This window comes from Pistacia vera, unplaced genomic scaffold (genome assembly GCF_008641045.1).
Source record: "Pistacia vera cultivar Batoury unplaced genomic scaffold, PisVer_v2 Contig223, whole genome shotgun sequence".
In the NCBI taxonomy this organism is placed as follows: Eukaryota; Viridiplantae; Streptophyta; class Magnoliopsida; order Sapindales; family Anacardiaceae; genus Pistacia; species Pistacia vera.
In genome coordinates this window covers 3,344,236-3,367,025 of record NW_022196028.1, presented here as the reverse complement: position 1 = coordinate 3,367,025, position 22,790 = coordinate 3,344,236, and the positions used below count along the sequence as shown (strand labels likewise).

At 34.4% G+C, this 22,790-nt stretch overlaps 1 protein-coding gene, 1 long non-coding RNA gene and 1 pseudogene across 5 annotated transcripts; all 3 read right to left on the bottom strand.

Moving 5' to 3' along the window:
* Positions 1-1,724: 1,724 nt before the first annotated feature.
* On the bottom strand, positions 1,725-12,514 carry LOC116130571 (annotated as a pseudogene).
* Positions 12,515-12,642: 128 nt separating this feature from the next.
* On the bottom strand, positions 12,643-17,724 carry LOC116130588. Of its 4 annotated transcripts, XR_004128081.1 has the most exons (7): positions 17,593-17,724; positions 16,928-17,048; positions 16,716-16,790; positions 13,583-13,788; positions 13,288-13,431; positions 12,893-13,184; positions 12,643-12,776 (listed from the first exon to the last, which is right to left on the bottom strand). XR_004128081.1 is itself a non-coding variant. In XM_031416308.1 (5 exons), the coding sequence occupies exons 1-4, from the start codon at positions 15,334-15,336 to the stop codon at positions 13,133-13,135; spliced, it is 372 nt and encodes a 123-aa protein (XP_031272168.1). In that variant the 5' UTR covers positions 15,337-15,427; the 3' UTR covers positions 12,643-12,776; positions 12,893-13,132. The 4 variants fall into 4 exon arrangements, 3 of the variants coding, with proteins under 3 accessions (XP_031272168.1, XP_031272167.1, XP_031272166.1); XM_031416308.1 differs by lacking the exons at positions 16,716-16,790; positions 16,928-17,048; positions 17,593-17,724 and adding an exon at positions 15,298-15,427 and having other exon boundaries at positions 13,288-13,362; XM_031416307.1 differs by lacking the exons at positions 16,716-16,790; positions 16,928-17,048; positions 17,593-17,724 and adding an exon at positions 15,298-15,424 and having other exon boundaries at positions 13,401-13,484.
* Positions 17,725-20,208: 2,484 nt separating this feature from the next.
* On the bottom strand, positions 20,209-22,587 carry LOC116130589. Its single transcript, XR_004128082.1, has 3 exons — positions 22,495-22,587; positions 21,414-21,529; positions 20,209-21,316 (listed from the first exon to the last, which is right to left on the bottom strand). It is a non-coding gene; the product is annotated as an uncharacterized LOC116130589 (long non-coding RNA).
* Positions 22,588-22,790: the final 203 nt, after the last annotated feature.

Here is a 22,790-nt window from a genome sequence, read left to right as displayed (position 1 = left end):
GTTGACGAGCAAATGCGGCCAGATTTGGCCGTCAATGGCCAGATCTAACCGTAAATCTGTCCTTTACCGGCCAAACCCACTGTCGATATGGTCAGAAAAGGCCATATCAGCGCAAGACCGGCAAGATCCAACTGGTCATGCGTCGATACGACAACTCCAACCATCCTCCGGCAGTGGTGGCCGACTGTCCTTATTTAATAGGTGGATTGGGGGTGTTTTTGTTAACTTTTAATATTTTATTATAAGGGTGTTTAGTAAATAAACAAATATAAAGGGTATTTTTATTAATTTCCAAATCCTACATCGTAATACCTGCCAAATTCAATTTTTTTTAACTTTTTTCAAAAAACTTTTCTAAAAAATGTAAAAAAGTGAACCAAACGGAGCCATATAAATCCCCATTCAATGAACTATATATAACATCTTCAGAATACTCTTTTATACTAACTAATTCTGGCTTTTAAATAAGGATGCTCAAATGTTTTATCCTACATTGTCAATATGAACATTAGAAGAAGTCCACAAATGAGCTTGTAGCGACGATATGTAAAACAAAAGTAAAATATCATGTCTATTATTAATAAACAATGAACCATTCAGGCAAAATGTTCGACAATGGAAACTCCATATCCTCAATGTACTTAATAAGCATCCTATAATGTGTCCATCACCTTTTGAACATTCTTCTCATGGCAATTGGCAAATATTTAAGTTCACATGGTATTTTGCAAATTGACGGTAGAAGAGGCTACGAAGCTAAGGACTGACAAACAATAAGACACCAGCTTTCCCAAATCCCAACTACCCTCATAGCCCATCAAAATAAGTCCCAGGGGCTTCAGATACATAATTCATCTATGACAGTGGAGCTATGACATTCTGATGATAACAATATATAGGAATTTAAAGAGCTCCTGAGATATAGTTTCACAGGACAACAGTATTGCAAGTATTGCAAGTAGTTGCCTTTATACATAGGAATTTAAAAAGCTCTTGAGATATAGTTTCACAGGACAACAGTATTGCAATTAGTTGCCTTTATAAACTCGTTTCTTTTCTTCTAAATTTTGTGAAGGGAAGACATCCTTAAACTAAGATTATAAACTCTTCAAAAGGGCTAATCAATATTAAACATTAAAACCTTCAGGAGGGAAAATGATGGGTCAAATTTATGACTAATTATAGGCATCAATGGAGGGTAGTAGGTATCAACTTAAAAGCCTGAATAACAGTGGTATAGACACTCAAAAATTAGCAATAACATGACATAGCAGTAAATGCAAGCATCGAACTGCACTACAAACCTGAAGCATGTGATCTATTCGTCCTTCTGCATTTCCAGTTAGCCTCTCCATTATTATAACACCATATGATATTTCTTCTCTTTCTTCAAAATTTTCTGACATTGCAATATACACAAAAAGATTGTTGAGGGCATTAAAAAAATATGGAAAAGAAATCAACATAGATTAAGTGAAATTTCATTTATGGGATCAGGGCTTTGTTGTTTACTTTTAATATTATCTTTTTTACTACTGAAAAATGGAGGAGAACCCTAAGTACAAGAATGGTGGGTCCCTTCAGCCATTGTTACTCATATGTGCAAAAGGAGGACAACATGAAGAAACAGAAAAGCACTAAAACAATAGCAGTAGAAGATTATATTACCTTCTAGGGCATCTGCATTTCTCGATTGATAAACTGTAAGTACTTTAACCTGTTTCAATAGCATAAAACTCAGAACTTCAATACTCACACAAGATCAGAAACCAAAGACCAAAACATGTACATGATAATTCTGGGTAAACTTAAGAACTAAAGGTCAAGTAATATTAAATTGATACATTGAATGTTATATATACATATAAACATATATAAATGAATAGCTACGGAGTCGGAATTTCAACAAAATTAAATTCTCCAACAGTGAACAAAAAAAACCACCCTTAGATACATACATAATATTTAGCTCAAATTGAGGGGAAAAAAATGACACTTTGACAAGTATGGCCAGTCTTGGTTAAGTGAAAAAAGAGCTACACCGAACAAAGTTGAACCTCTAATGAATTTAATCATCATAAAAGTTATTCTCGGAAACAGAATTTTAACTTCTGAGGGAGATATAAAGAACAAAAATGAGTCTTGATTCTGAAGCAAATACCTTAGATACATACATAATGTTTAGTTCAAATTGAGGGGATATGACCTAGTTGAGATACTGAGGAACTGATCACACAGACTTATCGGAAATAACAAGACCAAGCCGAGAAGGGTGATCAAAGCACTATCCTCCGTCACACGCGCCCCCACGCGCCGGTTCGTGAATACAACAGTAGATGAAAAGGTGGAGCGTGAGACTCACGCGCTACTCCTCCGGTGAACAGACTTTAGGGAATGGTCGATCAGCAGGAGGGGCTTCTTCCTAGACAGGCGGTGAGAAAAAATAGGGCCACTCTCTAGAGTGACTCACAAATAATGCTCACTTGGGCAACCAAAAAACCAAAAAAAAAAAAAAAAAAACGAAATTAAAAAACAACCTAGAATTGCTTTGATACCATGTTACAAACAGAGAACTGATTGTAATTTTCTTATATTATATTGACAAATTATACATCAATATATAGGAAAATAAAGAACTAATCTAGGAAACAAATAATCTAATCTAGAAAATGAATAATCTAACTTCTTATTTTACAGATTTGTTCCTAATATATATTGATTACAATCTTATTATAGATTTATACACTTAATCATGCAAAATCTGAAAGATTTTGCATGATTATCTACAACAGTTCACATATACAAAAAAAGTCCGAATAAACAGATGGTGATTTTTCTTATAAGAAACTGATAATATGTATTGGAACAACATGAATTATACCGGTGGACAAGCTGCCAACAAAAGAACAAAAAAAATCAGCGTAGGGGTAACAAATCTATACAAGAGAATAAAATAAAAACTAAGTGGTGATAATTTTCCTTATCCTGGCCAAATGAAACCAAACTATAAATATTAACCCAAAACCTCTTCCCAGTTAAGATGTATGTATAAACAAAAAAGAACAATCTTATTCCCGAAAAAAAGTTAAATAGTCAAAATCTATCACATAATTCCCATTGTTACTTCTCTTTGCTTAGCAAAAACCAATGGTGATTTCGAAACGTTAAATAAAATGGTTTCTTATTGCATTCACAGGCTTTCACAGTGTCAGTTAGATGTTTCAAATAAAATTGACATGCCATTATTGAAGCATTTTATGGCGAAATACAGTCCACCACTTCAAAGGTCAGAAAAAAATAAATAGAGCATCCTGTAGCATTGATATGGATGTGCAAAGACAAACCTATATGCTACAGGATCATATGGGTGAAAAATGTTGAACATTTGACGACAAGCCAGCATCTCTTCAATTATATTTTCTTCATCCATATAATCTTGCCCTTTTCCTGAACAGAGAAGGAAAAAACAACAAAAAAACTGGATTTCTAGAGCTTCAAGTATGGAACCAAGTATAATAGAAGTTCCGAAGAAAAAAGCAGAAATTAAAATTAAAATCAACAAAAGATGAAGATGTTTAGAGGATGGTTGAAAATACGAATTTTTAGTGTTGAAAATGCATGATTGCCTGAACTAGCATCAAAATACACAAGAATTTATTACATATTACATATCTATGAGCTTCTAGAAAACATATAACAAAAACTGCCAAAGTTACCAGCAAAGCAATGAAAAGAAATTCTTCTAACAAATCATAATTTATCCTGAATTTCCCACTCAAATTGATGTAAAATCAAGTCCAATAACGAAAACGTGAAAACCTTTAAACTTCAATAAGGATCTAATGAGATTCTAAAGATGAAAACATTTCTCAAAATCGTGAGGAACAAAAGTATACTTCATTATCCACACCCACGGCCAAATTATATAAATATTTACAAATATACAAAATACTTCTCTAAATGTCATGTCGCAACAGTGAGAATATTCACTCATCAAAATTTCAATCATACAAGCGTATTGAGGATTACCTATTCCAATGCGGACATTTCGGAGGGCAAGGAAGACACCAAGAGGTGATCCAACAGCAAAGAATGTGTCAACCTGATATGTAAGAATTAATGTCAAATCAGTAACAAGATTCACCATCTTAAATTTATAGCTTGTAAGAGGTTCCGTTTCTGACGTTGAATTCGAGCTTTGTGTACTTTATATAAGGGGTATAACTCTTTGGTTCATCGTCTAGCATAGGTTCAAGCTTCTCAGAAATGGGTTGCTTTGGCTTAGTGGCAAGTAACTCATTTTTATCTGTTTATGCAGCCAATAAAACCCAGAGATATTAACACACAAGAGCCCCTTCCATAACATAGAAACAAAAATAGAATGTGAAGATCAAAGATTAACCCAATGCAGGCCTACACGTACCTCTACCTTGATTGTACGATTCCAGCTCTGCTATTTTGGCTTTCAGGGAATCAATCTGAAAGACAGGAAATTTCATTAAAAAGTGGTATCTATTATTATGAACCAAAGATTTCACAAAAAGTATCTGCCATGAAAAGGTCAATTTTATATCCTTGGCTCGTTAAACAAGATGTGACCATACTTACAATCAACTCAACTTCTTTAGCTGTTTGCTCAGTGTCTGTAGCTGTTGCAGTATCTGACACGACAGTACCCACAAGAGAAGAAAAATCTTCAGCAGGTGCTTCCTCGTGCTCTAGATGAGTTGATTGTAAACTCATCTAATCTTGTCCTCGTCAGCAGACCCCACCTTATCACCAGATTCATTTGTCTCAGTGGAGCTTTTACCCTTCAGATCAGCTGAACAGTCACCATTAGAAGGTTGATTGTTCATAGCATGGGAAGATTCTTCAATGGTATCTTCTTGTTCCTTGTACCTCCAATCTATTGGAAATGGGGATGATAGATTCTCTTGATGGGAGAAGATGTCATACGAGAGGACACTTCCCAAGGAATGACCATATATAGAAACCTAAGCAAATGTTAATATAAGCTAAATAGTCACTTAATCATTACAGCCTAACAAAGAGATATTAGCTGCATACCTTTCCGTCATAACCAGGATTTCGTTTAAGAAATTTCAGATATAACCAATTTAATTGGTTTGAAACCTGGAGGAGCAGAAGTGCATCTTCATCAGTTCAAACTTCAAACAAATTTCAAACTTAACAGACTAAAATGTGACTGTTTATGCTCAAGACATCAGCAAAATTTTTCTTTTTTTACGAGTACAAACAATTAGAGCATAATATTTGCCAAAAGAAAAATGTGACTGTCTATGCTCAAGATATCTCCAACAGACCAATGTTCCAGTTTAGAGTACACATGATGAGAAGCAATTTAAAACTTTTTTCGATAGGAGAATTAGACGTATACTGCTTTGGCAAAACATAGATAGTGGATCAGGTATCCACTACTACAAAACAACCCCTCTAATTATGGTCTAAAGCTTTAGAAAGGCTCTCATGAACCTGTGCAGTAAAATGTCAATTTAAACAAGGAACCTGGATTGAAAGAAGCTTTATAGTTGAATAATGAAACATCTTAGTCATTGGGAAATAGAAATGAAAGAAGAGAAGGTGAGAAATTGGAAACAACTTATCAAAAAAAAAAAAAAAAAAAAAAAAAAAAAAAAAAGAAATTGGAAACAAGATAAGCAGTACCGAGTTGATAATATCCTGACAGTAGATGGGCTCATGGAGTAAACACATCATGAACTGTTGCCACAGCATGACATGCAAACCCCGTACACCATCAAAGTAATCTTTTCAACTGCAGTTTCGCAACTGAGCTTCAAACATTTTCTCCACTGTAACACAAATATAGAGGCATAACAAAACACTTCAATGTACCGAATAGCACCAATATAGAAAAAAAAGAGAGAGATTCGCTATGGGACAAATATAAAGGATAGAGAATACACACTTCAGATACAAAATGACAACATATCAGAAAACAAAAGAGAGAGATTTAGTTAAGTACCAAAATTAGTAGCAAATCACTGATATCCAGCCAGCTTATAATGATTCCAGATCATTTCAGGAGCCCGAACCCAATACGTTTCGTATCATTTCAGATTGACAAGATAAATTCAATCCTTCCTGAGATACTGATTTTGACAGAAATCAAGTTCAATATTACATGACTCTTTTAAATGATTCCAAGCTGATGGCTGTAGACTAAAAATTTATGACAACTGTCCAAAGTAAAAATCATTCCTGATGGAAATAATTTCAGATTTACATGACAAAAAGTAAGCAACTAAGAATAAGTGAGACATGATGGTATATCTACAAAAATAGACAAATAAGAGATATACTTCACAACAACATGGGGTTATCATTTCTAATTGAAAACCTAAAAGAAACTTTCAAATTGATAAAAACTAGGCATATTGAAATGCCATAAAAATGTTTCATCATCTACATAATATACAAAATGTGCATGCCTCATTCATGAATATGAAGCAATTACATAGCCATAACAATATGATACATAATTTTCTAGTTTTCCAGAAACGGAAGAGAGATTGAGAGAGAAAGAAATCAAAAGAGAGATTATAACTAAGATACACAACATATCCACAAACACATCTACAATCTCGTCGGTCCATATTAGCTTTACATAAAAAAGAGCCTAATTTCATCAAAACTGCATCAAACATTATGCATTTTCAGATTCTAAACAGCTTGAGATGGGTAATTGACACAAGGGAATCAAACTACATACAGAAGAGAGAGTCAATTAAGTACAAAATAATTTCTTATTCACCTGGCATTGGATATAATGAACTCTCTGGGTGCCACGTTGGCGTGTAGTAAGGTGTTGTTCAGCAAGACTTGCTGTGATATGGCGAAAGTTGCCGACATCATTAACCAAATTAGATTTCTCCAACCTCTGACCAATACCATGTACCATAAAGACAAGGTGCTTAACTGGAACCTATATCAATCAAAACAAATAATACAAGATTAAAATCTACTCAAAACATATCATTCTAGTTTAAATAATATCCGCGAGGCTTGTGGTTGGATCCACATAACAACTCAATTAATTAATTGAGCACATCAAAACACATGTTAGACCTTAAATATTACTGCTGTTCATTCCTGTTAGCTTTAAACTTTAAAAATCAATCATTACCCAACAGAGACAACATATTTTAGATGATATCTTCATATAATAATTCAATACCAAAATGGAAGGGCAAAAATAAAAATGTGCAACTAAATAAGTCATAATCACTAGCTAAATTTAAGCTCACTTAAAATACAAAGGACACTTACTTTTACCAAGAGAACATAAAAGACAACAACAAACCATTACCTAGATTTAGTTACAAAATGAAGACAGACAACAAACACGTTTAACTTTTTATTTAAACAAGACTTATAACATTTAAAAGAACATGAAATAAACCATTGAATTGAACACAAAAAAAATAAAATAAATAGAAATCGAATATATATTCTAATTCATCATATGTTTTAAATTCATAAGAACCACTGTAAATTGCCAAGCTTCTTGGTACCCTAATTCTTTCCATAAACATGATCATAGCAAATACATGGCAGTAGATGCTAGCATCTAAGGGCACCGAAAGAATCACTTAATCCATAAAAAACAGAGAACAAGAGGTTTCATTATAGGCCCACAAATATTCCAACACTAGCAGGTGTTTTATTGATGTAATGTTATTTATGTCTATCGCTTATATTTTACTTGATGTTCATATAATCTACACTTAGATACAATGACAAGCATGTTATAATACTAAGATAGGTGAACCATATACTCGTGTTAGTTTATCTCCTAGAGAATGTCCCCCGTCAGGATTAAATAGATATTTGCCTACTCACTCCATCACCATCGCCTACCCAAGGATCATTGTCTACAAAAAAAAGACAATGCCTTGAATTTTTTACAAATATGACAAATTTAGCCTCCACAAATAAAACCTCATGTTTTTTATTCATAAGAACCCCTGAATTTTTAAAGATATTATTCAAATTAATAATCACGAAAAAATTGCCAAATTGCATTTTAGGGAAACTTAACAATGGCATGCATAATTTTAATGATGAAAACAAGACAAGTAAGAACAAGAAGCAGAATGCCAGATTCCATACCTGAGAACAAAAATCATCCATTTCCTCTTCTTTCTGCTGATGCAATTCCTCCTGAATGTAGTTGGAAAACACATAAATAACATTACTTCCAATTCTATTAAAAAAAAAAAAAAAAATAATGCCCACCAGTCAAAAGTATTTTCAAACGGAAGCAGACCAATTTGATGAAAGACAGAAAGTTCCAACTGAATTTATTTAATCAAGCATAAATTACTTATAATATATTCCAAGAAAAGAAATGCTATTAAATTCCCTAACCAGGATCTAATTACATATTCCTGAAGCATAAGGCACAAATGAAGATGCTAGAAGTTTTTATGCTAGTAAAAATTTAAAAAGGGAAAGATTAGAGACCTGGCTTGGTTTTTTTGACTGGGATTTCGAATAACCACACCTTAACTTAATTCCATTTCCACTGAAACTAATGACACCATAAAAACCAGAAGCATCCTAGGTATCATCCTCGCCAATAAAAAGTGCACAAAGTCCCTACACGCACAACCTGAAGATACATTAATCTTTTCATATACATATGCAGCAGACATTCATAATCAGGTATTGGAAATTCCCATCCACAAGGCAATATACATACTGGGGTAGAGCCTTGTAAATCAACTCGAGCCGCAAAAAGTCCAGAGGTTGAAATCTTCTATGGTGCCAAACCTAGGGAAAGTCAAACTTCTTACTGTTCCCATACAAAAATGGTAAAACAACGCATAATGCCGAATGCAGTTAATTAAAAGGAGAGAATGACTATAAAAGTACAACTTAAAAGATAAAGAAACTGCAGACTGCTATTGTCAGAAAGCCATCGCATCCTAAAATTGCATCTATTAAAGAAGGTAATCAATCTAAATCAGTCTTTTATATATATACACTTTTCTTAATGAGTTTCCTAACCCCAGAGGGCAGGTCATTATATATACAAATCACAGGCATACTGACATTATGAACTAGGAAATAGGTCTATATAGATTCCACCTTATCAAATAACATAATCGTTCACAGTGTCAGATATAATTGCACCAAACCTTACTACGATAAGCAATCTCCAACTGTTCAGCAACAACTTCACGTGGAAGCCAATCAAGGCTCCCTTTATGAGCAAACCAATGACCTCTAAGAACACGTCGATTGTCTCCATTCCAATAAACAGGGAAACAGTGTCTCTTCAACAAATCTACCTGCAACATTTTTAAGGATTTGATCTTCAGAAGTATTCTCTGAGTTGAGTAATAAAAAAAAAAAGACGGCTCTTAAATATAAATCAATAATTAAAAAAATCAAATTAAAATTTCCGCTCAAAACTTCTGAGTTTCGCAGACCAGAATATATAAATAATTAAAAAGGTCAAAACATAAGTTCTTAAAATAACTAAATGAATAAAGAACAAGAAACATGGCATCCAGATCTACATGACAAAAAATAACAGTAATAATACTAAGAAGTTAATAAATCATGTCTAAAGCCATATTTCACCCTTACTCAACACACACAACAATTACAGCAGAAACCTCTGAAAAAGGGTTACCTCATAAAGTCCTCCCTTTACAGGAACTCCAACCCTTTCTTCTTCTTTATATAGCTGGGATGATAGAGTAATTTCTGAGGAAGCAAGACTTGGTTGCTTTTCCAATTTCTGACTGGAACTAGGTTGTTTCTTTGGACCTTCACTACATTCTGCAATTCTTCCTCTGTCTGTAAAGGTACAATCAACAGATAAGCATTTAGCCAATTGCATTAATGAGGAAAACCTGTCTAACAGTTGGATGCAAATATTGCTCAACAAAAGTTTCTTAGAACTAAAATCATTTTATATTAAATCACCTATATTGGTTGCTTCTAACCATGTCTCGTGAATATCTAAAGGAAATTTCATAAAATCTTGCATCATAACAAACATTAACTAGAAGGAACTTATTTTTTAATCAAAAGAGGTTGATGGTCTAAAAGCCAACCCAAAATCCTAATAAAAATAGAAGGAAAAGCATAATCATTTAACAGACCTGCAAGAAGGATGCCTCTATGCCAAGAGAATCTCTTATACCAAAACAAAAGTATTCATTCTTTTCCACTATCTCAGTTGGAGGAAGTGAAGCAGTTGGCTCTGTAGAGTCACAAAAGGAGCAATATTTCATCAAAATTCACATGTATCTTTGATTTGACACAAATATTAATGGCTAAATCTATTAAAGAGAAACAAACTACTAAAATTTGTGTTGCTGCAGCTATTAATCAATTATTTGCTCACAACTGAACCCCCTCTAGGAGGCACTACGACTTAGTCTTCAACATTCTTAACAGTACTACATTTATCAAATAAAATATTCCGCAAACAACTAACTTATAATAGCTAACAAAGCAACATGCATATTGAGCCAGCAAAGCTCAAATCTAGATAAAAACTTGAAACATCATATCAGTAAAAACGAAGCAAAGTAACCTTGCAACAGAACTCAATGCATACCACAAAACAACTAATCACGGTAACATGTTAGCTAACCCAACAAAGCTCAAACTCCATAGACAGCCACAAAACTTTCATATGCGTAAAACCAAATCAAACCAAAGCAAAGAGACCACTGGAAAGCCAAGTGAACTCAATGTAGACATACCCACATCTAAATAATGATGACCAACCAAACTAAAGTTCTTGCTTAGCTAACTGATATATGTTCAGAGAGAGAACATAAATCATCAGATAGAATATATGTATGCATGCAGGTATGTATTTGCAGGACATATGCATATAGGCCCCTTAAAACAGGTAATAAACACTCCAAACCATTTATACCGGGCCATGATGCAAGCTTCAAAAAAAATGTAAAGATTCTTGCCAACTGTTTTCGGGTTATATCTCACCAAATTCACGGAGTTGCCCAAAACCCACTGGCTAGGGTCAACTGAATGAACCAGTAACCATAGCAATCAAAGCAACTTGTAATTATATAGAAAGAAGAAGAAAAGTTTTCTAAGAGAAAAAAAAAAACGAAAAAACAAAAGAATTATGTCCCCGCTTTACTAAAGCCAATCTAATGCTTTTGGAATGAACAGATTAGTAAACCAAAACATCAGAGTAATTTCAAATGAAAATTAAGGCATAGAGGGCATTGACCTAAATCAAATCTGGTAGAGGTTGCTATTACAGCTTAACTTTAAAAGTTATGGTTCATACTTTGCATGGGCTTGAAGTCCCCTACGTAGACGCATTCAAGGGTCCCGCTCCCCAGTGAGTGGGCGGCGGTCCCACTTGCCGATGAGCGGGTGGGGGTGCGGGGGCAGCAAATCATATCATGAAAAATGTTTTAAATGGACATTTGCGTTGGTGTTAAATAGCATAAACTGAATCAGATTATAGGTGAGCTGCATATCTTTAGTATCATCAACTTTTACCAAGTCATATAGGCCATCAATGTAATTTTACCCATTTTATAACTGGGATGGGAAAAGAAAACATTCAAGATGATCCAGAGTACCCAACTAATATTCTCTTAGATGGCTTAGTTGTAACATGAATTAAACCATTTCCATTAGACGCAACTTACCTTCTCGGTACAAAGAGATGCACCGAAGTGAAAAAGCAAGCTGAAAACACCAAACTAAGGCCATGTCGCTGGATGTCTGTCATCACCAAAATGATAACCACGGATGTTAAGTACAGTACTAAAGTACACAAAAAAAATTATCAAACTTCAGGCATGCCATGAAAACTCAAGGAAAAATGATGAGACCATGCAAAATCTGTTCCACTTTTTCAAAATATCTGAAAAAGGAACACAGAGGAGATAAAGGTAAAAACAATGGAAAATAACATAAACATGAATCACCTTAAATCGTGTAAACAACAAAGCAATGTTATAAGTGTGAGCCATAGCCTCAAAATTTGCAGGGTTATTTCTACAGATGTTGCTCGAACATGAAAGCAAAAGACTCACTTGATGGCTACTCAGTCGGAAGGAAGTTGTCTGCGGGAAATAATTTAGACAGGTAGATGATTAAACAGAATTTCTAAAACACTCTTTAAATTTAAAATTATAGGATTTTGGGGTTCCATACTGTTTTTCCATTAGTCAGAGCACACTTAAAGCTATATGACTGACTATGAGTGTTTCACATTCACATCTGGTACCCGACTTTCCTCCTGCAGTCCTCCATCCACGAGTTTTTCTTTTTCTTTGCCTTTATCCTGAAAGGAGAAACTTCCACTTCTTACTTTCTGTGACACAGAGACTGGCAAGATGCTAGAAACAGCTTGTGAAGTATCCTTGCCCTGATATGACCAAGGGGAGACCAGAGATGGCATTGGCACAACAGAAATCACACTATGCCCCCCAACTCGGGTTTCATGGTCCGGATGAGACATTGCTAGGAGTAACTGATGAAACAGAGCATCAGGAAAAGCCTGAAACAGAAATCCTCCAAAATTAGATGTTTCTTCAAACTTCTTAAAACTGAACAGTATATTGCAATTTCAACAAGTACACTTGCCTTCTTGTAATATGATATGTTCGGGATGGAAGAGACAATCTGGGCAGTCCTATGAACAGCTGAGATTGTTGTTCTAGCAATAACAGTATTATTTGAAATATTCTCTAGCAAACCAGACATCATATCAAGAATGGGTCCTGCATTGCCAACCCGTTAAGTACAAACAGTTGTGTAACAGTTGGATATATGGCATGCCTGCATAAATATTTTTAACTCACACTTCAAAAAATAAAAAACATAAACAATCACAAACCTTCTTTGACAGCTCTGAAATGCAATTTTATACGGCATATTGAAGACCAGCATTCCATTTAGCCATATCATCCACAGCATTAGATAATTCAGCTGCATTTTGCAGGCATATTTGTAACTGTTTAATCAAGTTGGTTATTGCACCAATGATAGCAACAGAGGCCTGCAGCTTTGCATTTTGCGTGAGTTGTGTGGCAAAGTCAACAATATGAATCTGTACAAATGTTGTTTGGCAACATTCTTATGATCCAAGTGCTTGATCAAGATAGATAGCAACAGGTGAGAGTTTCCTCCTGGAGATTAAACAAAAAAAAAAAGTTCATATCAATTATATCCACAGAAAAATTAATAAAAAATAATGGAAACATGATGGAGCATTAAGATTCCACATGTAACCTGATTCCTCCAAAAGCGACTGCAGGTACAATATAACAAAACAAGCAACTCCTGTATCTGATGACCAATGATTTTCTACATCAAAATGATGGAAAAGGGGTTCAAGTACACACCTCACTGTTGTAGCTTCCTTAGCCAACCTGGCTATATTATTCAAGCAAACTTTGGACCAGTAAGAGGGGCTCTTCGAAGTGTCACTTTAAAATTGGCATATAAAGTTAAGTATGTTAACTACATTTAAGAAATCTCCTAATATAAAGAATATATACCCAAGAAGTAAAAAAAGATGCCTCACGTTGTTGAATACAAATCAGGATTAGTCACAAGGTTCTGGCGAGAGGAAACCCTCGTACTCATATCTGGAAAAGATGAGCCATGAGATTCTTCTTTACGCACCCCTTGCACCCATTGGTCCTGAGATTGAGAATGTTGCCTCGCTTCCTTACCATCTCCTGGTTTCATTTGAAGATCGAGGTAGTTCTCCAAAGTCACGGAAATAATCTATTTCAGAATGGAGAATTACTTCAAATTAATATGAAAAGCAAACATTGTGCACACTTGCTAGTGTGCCTCATAGTCCAACTTAAAATATAACAAGGAAAAAATTGTTTCCCAAAATTCACCTATAAACTAGATGACATTAATTATATACATCACGTAAGAAAAAAACACTAATAAGAACTGTTGTAGATAATCATGCAAAATCTCACAGATATTGCATGATTAAGTGTATAAATCTATAATAGGATATTAGGATTGTAATCAATATATATTAGGAACAAATCTGTAAAATAGGAAGTTAGATTATTCATTTCCTAGATTAGATTATTTGTTTCCTAGATTAGTTTTTTATTTTCCTATATATTGATGTATAATTTATCAATACAGATATAAGAAAATTACAATCAGTGTTTGTAACATGGTATCAGAGCAGTTCTAGGTTGTTTCTCAATTTCGTTTTCTTTTTCTCTGCCCAAGTGAGCATTATTTGTGAGTCACCCTAGAGAGTGGCCTTTTTTTTCTAACCGCCTGCCTAGGAAGAAGCCCTTCATGCCGACCGACCATTCCCTGAAGTCCCGTCACCGGTGGAGCAGCGCATGAGTCTCACGCACCACCTTTTTCATCTGCGGTCGTAATCACACGCCAGCGCATGGGGGCGCGTGTGACGGAGGACAGTGCTCCGATCACCCTTCCCGGCTTCGTCTTGATATTTCCGGCAAGTCTGTGTGATCAGTTCCTTAGTATCTCAGCCAGGTCAGATCAGTTTTGTTGATTTGTGTTGGTATCAGATTTCGTTCTTTGAAGAGTTTTGTTGGCTATTTGTGTTGAGGTCAGTTTGTTAATTTTTGTAAGTTGTGTTGGCTATATGTGTTGAGATCAATTTTTCGTCTTCTTACCATGGCTGATAAACCTATAACTGATATGGGTCCTCTAATGTCAAAAATTAAGGAACATAAGTTTAATGGGTCTGATAACTATTTTGATTGAAGTAAGACAATTTGTCTCTACCTGCGAAGCATTGGTAAAGATGATCATCTCACAAAAGATTCGTCTAAAGATGATTCAAAGCAAATATGGTTGAGAGAGGATGTGGGTTTGTTCCTGCAGATACGGAACTCCATCAACAGTGAAGTACTTGGTTTAATTAATAATTGTGAATATGTGAAAGAGTTGATGGACTATCTAGATTTTTTGTATTCTGGGAAAGAGAATGTTTCTTGTATTTTTGACGTATGCAAAGCCTTTTATCGAGCTGAGAAACAAGATAGGTCTCTTACAGCCTATTTTATGGACTTTAAAATGATATATGAAGAACTTAACGTCCTTTTACCGGTGAGTGCTAATGTGAAAGTTCAACAAGCTCAACGAGAGAAAATGGCAGTTATGAGTTTCCTAGCTTGACTCCCTTCTGAGTTTGAATCTGTTAAATCTCAGGTTCTAGCTAGTTCTGAGATCACCTCCTTTTACATCAGCACTAATAAGAACCAACAGGAGGAAAAGCAAACTCACATTGTCAAAGTCCATTGAGATATGTGATTGCTCACCCATGAACCACAACTAAGCATAGGAAGCGGGAAAAGATTATTAAAAGTGGCATAACATTAACAAATGAAATCTCTACATTTGAACAAAAAAATAATTAAGTTTGTCAATAGAATATGTTGGAGTTATGAGAAAAGAATTTAATAATTATCTATTCATGTATTAAAGGACAACTGATAAAATCAATTCAACATCTTCTAAGTCTGATAAAGGGGCCTGTTGACAGCTAGAAGAAGTGACAAACAATGTGGTCTAGAAAGGTACTATAGAGAACCAGCTTGCTACTAGAAGCAGATTTCATGTTCAGTCACTGTCTCCCACAATCAGGAAAAAGTGATGCCACACCCACAATCTTAAACAAGGAATGTGATGAGACCTTTAGTGTGCTGGTCTATAATAAGAAATGTAGGAAGGGGCAGTAGTGGATTAACTGTGATTAAAAGGCAACTAACGTGCGAAGAGAAGAAAAAGTGGAATGGACAGGTGGCGAAAGGAGAATGGTGGATGGTTGAATTCTGTTAGGAGAAGAGAGTGAAAAAAAGGAGCAGCAGAAGATTGAGAGACGGCATCTGAAAAGTGAATATAGTGAAGAGGAGGTAGCTGGCCCTCGAAGTCCAGCATGGAGGTAGCTGGCCCTCGAAGTCCAGCATATTAGTATTCTGTTGTTATTTTGATTAATTTCCTTGATGTTTCCTTGAATTATTTGAATATACTCTTGTGTTTATCATTCTGGGTGTGGTTGGGCAAAAGAATCTAGGTAGGTTCTCATCAGAATGCAAGTCCAAAAGCCAAAAATTATTCTTTTTCACAAAAAGGTTAGCTTGTCTTGTTTTAGTTAGATTTTCATTAAAATTGATTAGGTCTTCATTATCTCCCATGTAAGAAGGACTAGAAGTGTAGGACTTGGACTCCTATGTACCTAACCTTACCAAATCCATACTTTAGCAATCATGTTAATTCCTCTCATCAAATGCCTTAGAGAAGTTTAGAAGTACGAAAAAGTAAAGAGAAGTTTAGAAGTAAGAAAAAGTAAAAGATTACAAATAAAGTGTACACAACTAAAAAATGGTTACGGCATTTCGAAGCAGATATAAGTACCAAAAACCAATTAAATTACAACAGTCTGCATAAAAATATTTTAAATTACAACAGTCCGCATAAATAGATTTTAAGCATCATAAGAAAGAAGAATTTATAAAAAGAAACTTAAAAGAATTGGCCATAAAGATTAACGTGCATTAAGTCCGATTGTATGTGTATCTAAATGTGCATTTACAAAGCTAGGCAAGTAAAGTGTACCATGTTAGAGAGAGCTTGCATTCCAGCAGGAATGTGCATTAAGTCTGTGCATTCACAAAGTAATACACTAGGTAAATAAACTGTACCATGTTTGCGAGAGCTTGCATTCCAGCAATACACTAATACGTGCACCAGGTGTCCGCTAAATCAGCACAAAAAACCTGATTGGGGTATCAAAAGCTAAAATAAATCTAGAATAAATTTGTGATTTTAAATCTGATTTTAGAGCTGGTACACCAAATATAGTACATCTAGGAAATCCACCAGCCACAAATAAAAAGGGAAAATGTACTCTTACCATATAATAAACATTATCATAGGTGACAAGAACATATCTTCAGCATAGTTAGTTTCCCACATGAGCTTGCTATCAATCTTCTTGCCCTCTTATAACAAGGATATTAAATCTTTCATTATGCCTTCAGAGAAAGTATAATCATCGACATTAAAAAGACACAAACATAAAAGCATTAGACTTCAAAATGGAGTAATGTTTAAAGCAAGAAGTTCATAATAATATTTTCATGTTTCTTGACAATAAAAACATATGCATTTTTTGAAGCCAGGTAAAAAGTACATTCCTTGGTAACTACACATGTAATTATTAGGCACAATTAGACACGAGTCATGTTGTATCCATTATTGTCTACAACACCAATTTTTTAATTCGAGTATTATGCAAATCATTGATAGTATTTTTTTTTTTTTTTTTTTTTTTCCCAAAGGAAACAAGAAATTTTGTATTATGAAAAAATAAAAAATAAAAAACAAAAAAACAAACAAGCTGTCCTAAAGTTTCAAAAACTATAGAAGAGAAAAGTCAACTCGAATCTATTGACATATGAAACCCTAGCCTAGCAATCAAGAAAAACCTTTTCAGATTAGGTTATTGAAGCTCCCAACTTTGAAGAATAAAGAACAATGAAAGATTAAGAATAGAAAAGAAAAATAAATCACACTTACTTCTGCTCCTTACATGACGATAAGAATTTCTTATAGATGCAGGCCATAACTTTTACAGATAAAAAGTTCTCATTCCAAGAATCCCTGTAACATCTTTGCTCTAGCTGATTAGTAATCTGTGCAGATAAGATACTGAAAGATTAAGAATAGAACTAGATAGTTAAATCGAAACAAAACGATATACTGAGATAATTTCAGATCCAGATGTTGTTTATATCTCAAACATAAATCTTTATATTTCACCCAGGTCAATATTCTAAGCATAACAAACAGCACTCACTAGATTTTTTTATTCATTTGCATGAAACTGGAACCAGAATCACTTGTGATAACGAAATTTGAGTTCTTGATAAATTTATGGTATAGCAATTATAGAATAGCACAGAAGGCTAAAAGAAGAAAAAAGGCACAATCAGCATAAGGCAAAAGTAACTAAAAGTTTGGCAGAAGTGGAAAGGGATTGGTGAAAAGAGTAGCTTTAGTAATCATTTTACATTTAAAAAAATAATGCATTATAGTCTGAAGTAAAAGATAAAATGGCTGATTTGCTCAGTTTGGAAGTTTTATGTATGCATCAAAATGCAAAGTAATGGGTCAACCAGAAGATAAATCATACCTTGGGAATTCGTAATGGGTTTTTCGAAGCATTTTCACAAAGCTTACCAATTTTTCTATCAATTGGTTTAGCATCCTGCATACAAATAAGCACATGAAATGCCTCAGTTTTCTTTTTAAGGTTGTTCCTGTTTTCAGGAGGTTGAGAGTGGAGGGGCGTGAATCAGAAGCATAAAGAAATTCTGTAAAAAGCAGGGCAGATACTAAAAGTGATAAGTTCGATATTTCTTGACGTCTCTATTGCTAGCATTCAAGTTCTCTTCTAAAATGTACAAGATTTCTCTTGATGTAACTGAGTAACCTTATTTGTACTACTAGCAGCAGAAGCAACAATGAACCTTCCACTTTTTTGAAACGTTTCTATGATATGAAAACAAATTTCACATGTTTCAAAACAGCACTAGAAACATGGCTAAAATATCACAGTAAACCAAACCTTAACTAAAAACCCAATCTTACAGACAATACTCCATCTTCATTTAGGAAACACAAAACAAGTTAAAAATTAATCCATACATACATTACCAAGACCAATTAAACCGATGCAATTGCCATATACTTTCAAAGCCTAAGTTCAAGTGACATTACACAAGCTATAAATCCACCTGATTACGGAAAAATAACTCTGCCAACAACTTTTTGTATCGCTTCACAGCCTGTCTTGACGTTGTGCGCATTGAAGGACAGAAAAAACAGGAATTTAGCTAAAGGCCCTGCTCAAAATACACCAATAGAAGAAGATTTATTAATATGCAGAAAATCTTCCATGAAATTGGTTAGATCAACTTAAATAAAATAGGCATACTGTCAGGATGTAACGACCACTGATTTGCACACATAGAAGCCAAGAAACTTTCATGGCAAACTGATTGAATGATCCCAATTCGAGATAATGAGGAAAAAAATGGCATTGAAATTAGACTTTTAAGAAAAGTTTAAATAACAGAAGATGCACCATACTCAGAATTCAAATATATGACTTTACTTTCTCTTACCGGATTTAAATATTAATACTTATAAACTTAACTGGAAAAATGGTTAAGACTTTGAAATATAAACAAACAGGAGATATGACATTCGAGAAGACAACATAGACACATCTAAATAGTCATTTTGAACTTCAAACTTGCAGTAGTACATGGTAAATTAAAGGAGTGCATGTTGGCATACAGCTAAGGACTAAACCGTCAGTGATTTGAATCAAATAAATTTTGCTTGAACTTTTACTAACTTCCCCAAAATTATTTCAATGTTAAAGTGAGAATTCCACAACAGTTACACAGTTACTTACGAAACACTCTTATCAGTCAAGACATAATCATAAGTAGAAAAGTTCAAATAGTTACACAAGAAGCTATGATGTATTAATATAAATTAATAACTTCCAAAAAATATAGTTGGTACCTTTAAACTCTCTTAGATCATTACATACAAAAGACCAGGTGCTTCCCTCTGAATCAACTCTTTTGTAGCTTCAGGGGTAACGTCTCTTGGGGTGAAGCCAGTGCCACCTTGTTCAAAATATATTCAAAAAAGAAAAGGAAAAGGTCAGGATAACCCAAAAAACAAATTCACCCACAGAATCAACTAGCTGAATACAATCTGAAACTTACCAAGGTTAAGGATGAGATCCATTCTGTCAATATCAGACCATCTCTGGATAACATCTTTGATTTTCCCTACATCATCTGGGACTACAGCTGTTGCAACTACCCTCGCTCCACCCAACCTTTCAGATGAGGAATTTACAACAGAAACAGCTCTAGGCCCATTGAAAATTAAATGTGTTCAATCATTTACTATCAAAATGCAATGCAGAAACAGAAAGATAAAATTAGAAGACATTTTTCTTATTTTTCTAATAATTTGAACTAAATGGACATCCATTGTTCACTCAGAAGTAAACCAAAGTTTCTGCATCGTTCTACTATGCATGTCTAGCATATTAAATTTAAGAAGCGTACAACATTTTCCATGAATCAGTTAATCGGCCATGGCTCACACAACCAAAGGCCTTTAGTTAAATGGTCATTAATGCTTTCAAAAAGATTTCAAGTTTGGTCAATTCTTCAAATAGTCAAGCATTACAAAAAAGGATAGTTCTAAAGTGTTGTCAGTTTATTTATAGTTCAATGCTCTCAAGGAAGTTCTAATACAAGCACAATAGAAGCAAAAATAAGAAAGAACACCACCAAGATGACTTGATGATTGACATACTATTTCCAGAATACTGTTGCATAGCATTTAGTACTTTCCATGTTTCACTTTGACAAGGAGTAATATCAGCTTGGCTTTTTACTATGGCATCAAGTAAGCGACCCTTCTGAAACAATGATTCAGAGAGGTGTATCCGGATGCTATTAAGTTTAGGTAATGATCTTCGCATTCCCAATTAAGGACAACTTAGAGAAGATGATCCCAAAGATTGAGTCATCCAAGAACATAAAGATACTAATCATCAACTGTTTGCTATATACTGTTCCATATCTAACTCATACAAGGCAGAACATCAGCTCTGCTCTATCACTGTAGCATCCATAAAGATTTTTAAAACTACTAAGTCAAAAAGGTGTACCTAGATGCCTTTTCTTTGTTTTGCTTTTTAACATATCTAAACTGGAGGGATGAATAAATATATATACACAGGAAGCATGAAAAAAGGATATAAAAGAGAGAGAGAGAGAGAGAGAGATAGAGACCGAGACAGAGAGCACGCATATACACAGATTTAGTACCTTTGATCAGGCCCAGTTGCCGATGCAACTGTATCACTTACTGTGAGAATAGCTACTTTGAAAGTGTCCTAAGAAGCATCTGTACTTGCCTCTTTGGTTGTGCTTTCTTTCATTGTAGAAGCCAAAACTGATCCTAAGCCAGTCTCAATAATACCAGTACTACTAAAATCTGAAATTGTAATGGCTGACACAGAAGTTCTAGCAGAAATTAAATTGCCACCTGCTGGCAACTCCAACAAGGCATTGGCTGATTATTATTCACTTCAAGTGCCACCTTCTGGTGCATATCTTGACCTTATTATTTATAAAATTTTACCTGCAAAAATTTCATAAAATATAGATTCTTCCTGAAGAAATGATCACAGAAAAGATACCTGCAAATTAGAGAATAAAAGATTAAAAAACTATACAACAGACTTGACATTCACTTACATCTGGAAAACAAAATCAAGGAGAAGAGCAAAAAGGTACTCAGAAGTTGCAGTATCCATAAGCAGCTTGTGTAAGCTCCGGAAAAGGACCTCATTAGTATACTTTAAGGAGCTGGCTTCAGATATATGCGGAATCAATGCAGGTTAATCAATTTCCTGAAACCAAAAAGAGATTCAAACCATGGAACCTCGTTTGCCAGCAAATAATGATAGATTTCATAAATAGTGAAACATTTCTTTCATACACAGGAGACATATCCCACACATCACTTTTCTTCCTATTTTCTTCTTTCTTTCCTTTTTTCCCTCTGTTCAAGCACATAGCCTTAGATATCATCATTTCACATCTCTTTACAAAACTGTCAACTTTCATAGATATAATAAGTTATAAATTTAGGGACAGTTTAAGAAAAAAAACAAAGAGTTTAATGCATGTATCTAATTATAAGGTGGGGAAAGTGGGGAAGCAGGAGTTTGAAAACAGACTTCTGTGACTGCAAGCACACCCAGAAAAGCAGGAAACAGAAACGACTATGAAATAGTAGGGGAAAAAAATCTGAAGAGAGCCTATTTTCAACAATATTCCAATTCTCATGCACACTGCAAAATTATAACCTGACCTGATGCCAGTTAAAATCTAAAACATAGCAAAAAGTAATTAACACAAGTTTACAGCATAATTCAAATTCTTTATCTTATCAGACTCCACATTTTTTTGAGTATGTGAAAAATGGGCTCAGATTTCCTTTACTACTATTTTCTCTTTGGTATTTACTTTACCAGAGCAACAAATACAAGAAAGGATATATTTCAGCAGGCATTCTATGTTTCCATATTGGCCCAATTGAGGAGAATTAGATCCATTATAATCAAAACATAAAAATTTAAATAAGACTGCAACGAAACAAAACCTAAGAAAGATTGCCAATCCAATAAGTTGGAATACGAATCATAAGCGTATATATTCTGAAATATTCCCAAGAAGAAGCCAAGGCCAAACAATCAGTGATCAAAGATCACAATTGACATTTGATTTACTATGCGATCCAGTGAGAAACTAAACATATAATCCACAATATCAGGGCAAAGAATATTTCACAGTGAGTGAAATAAAATTGAACCTTTAAAATGATGATCCAATCCCCCAGAGCAAAAACAGCAGTACGATTCTTCAGTGGTTCTCTTCCTCTTGAAAAAAGACTAGCGCTTCGAGTCTCAACACCAATCAAATCACCTCAACCAAATTAGGGTGAAGTGAATAAATATGAAAAGAAGAATAATTACCTCAACCAAATTAGGGTGAAGTGAATAAATATGAAAAGAAGAATAATTACCTCAACCAAATTAGGGTCAAGTGAAGCCACGGTTTGAGCATTGCCTCCTTGATTCATCATCTCATTAACATCCTAATATTAAT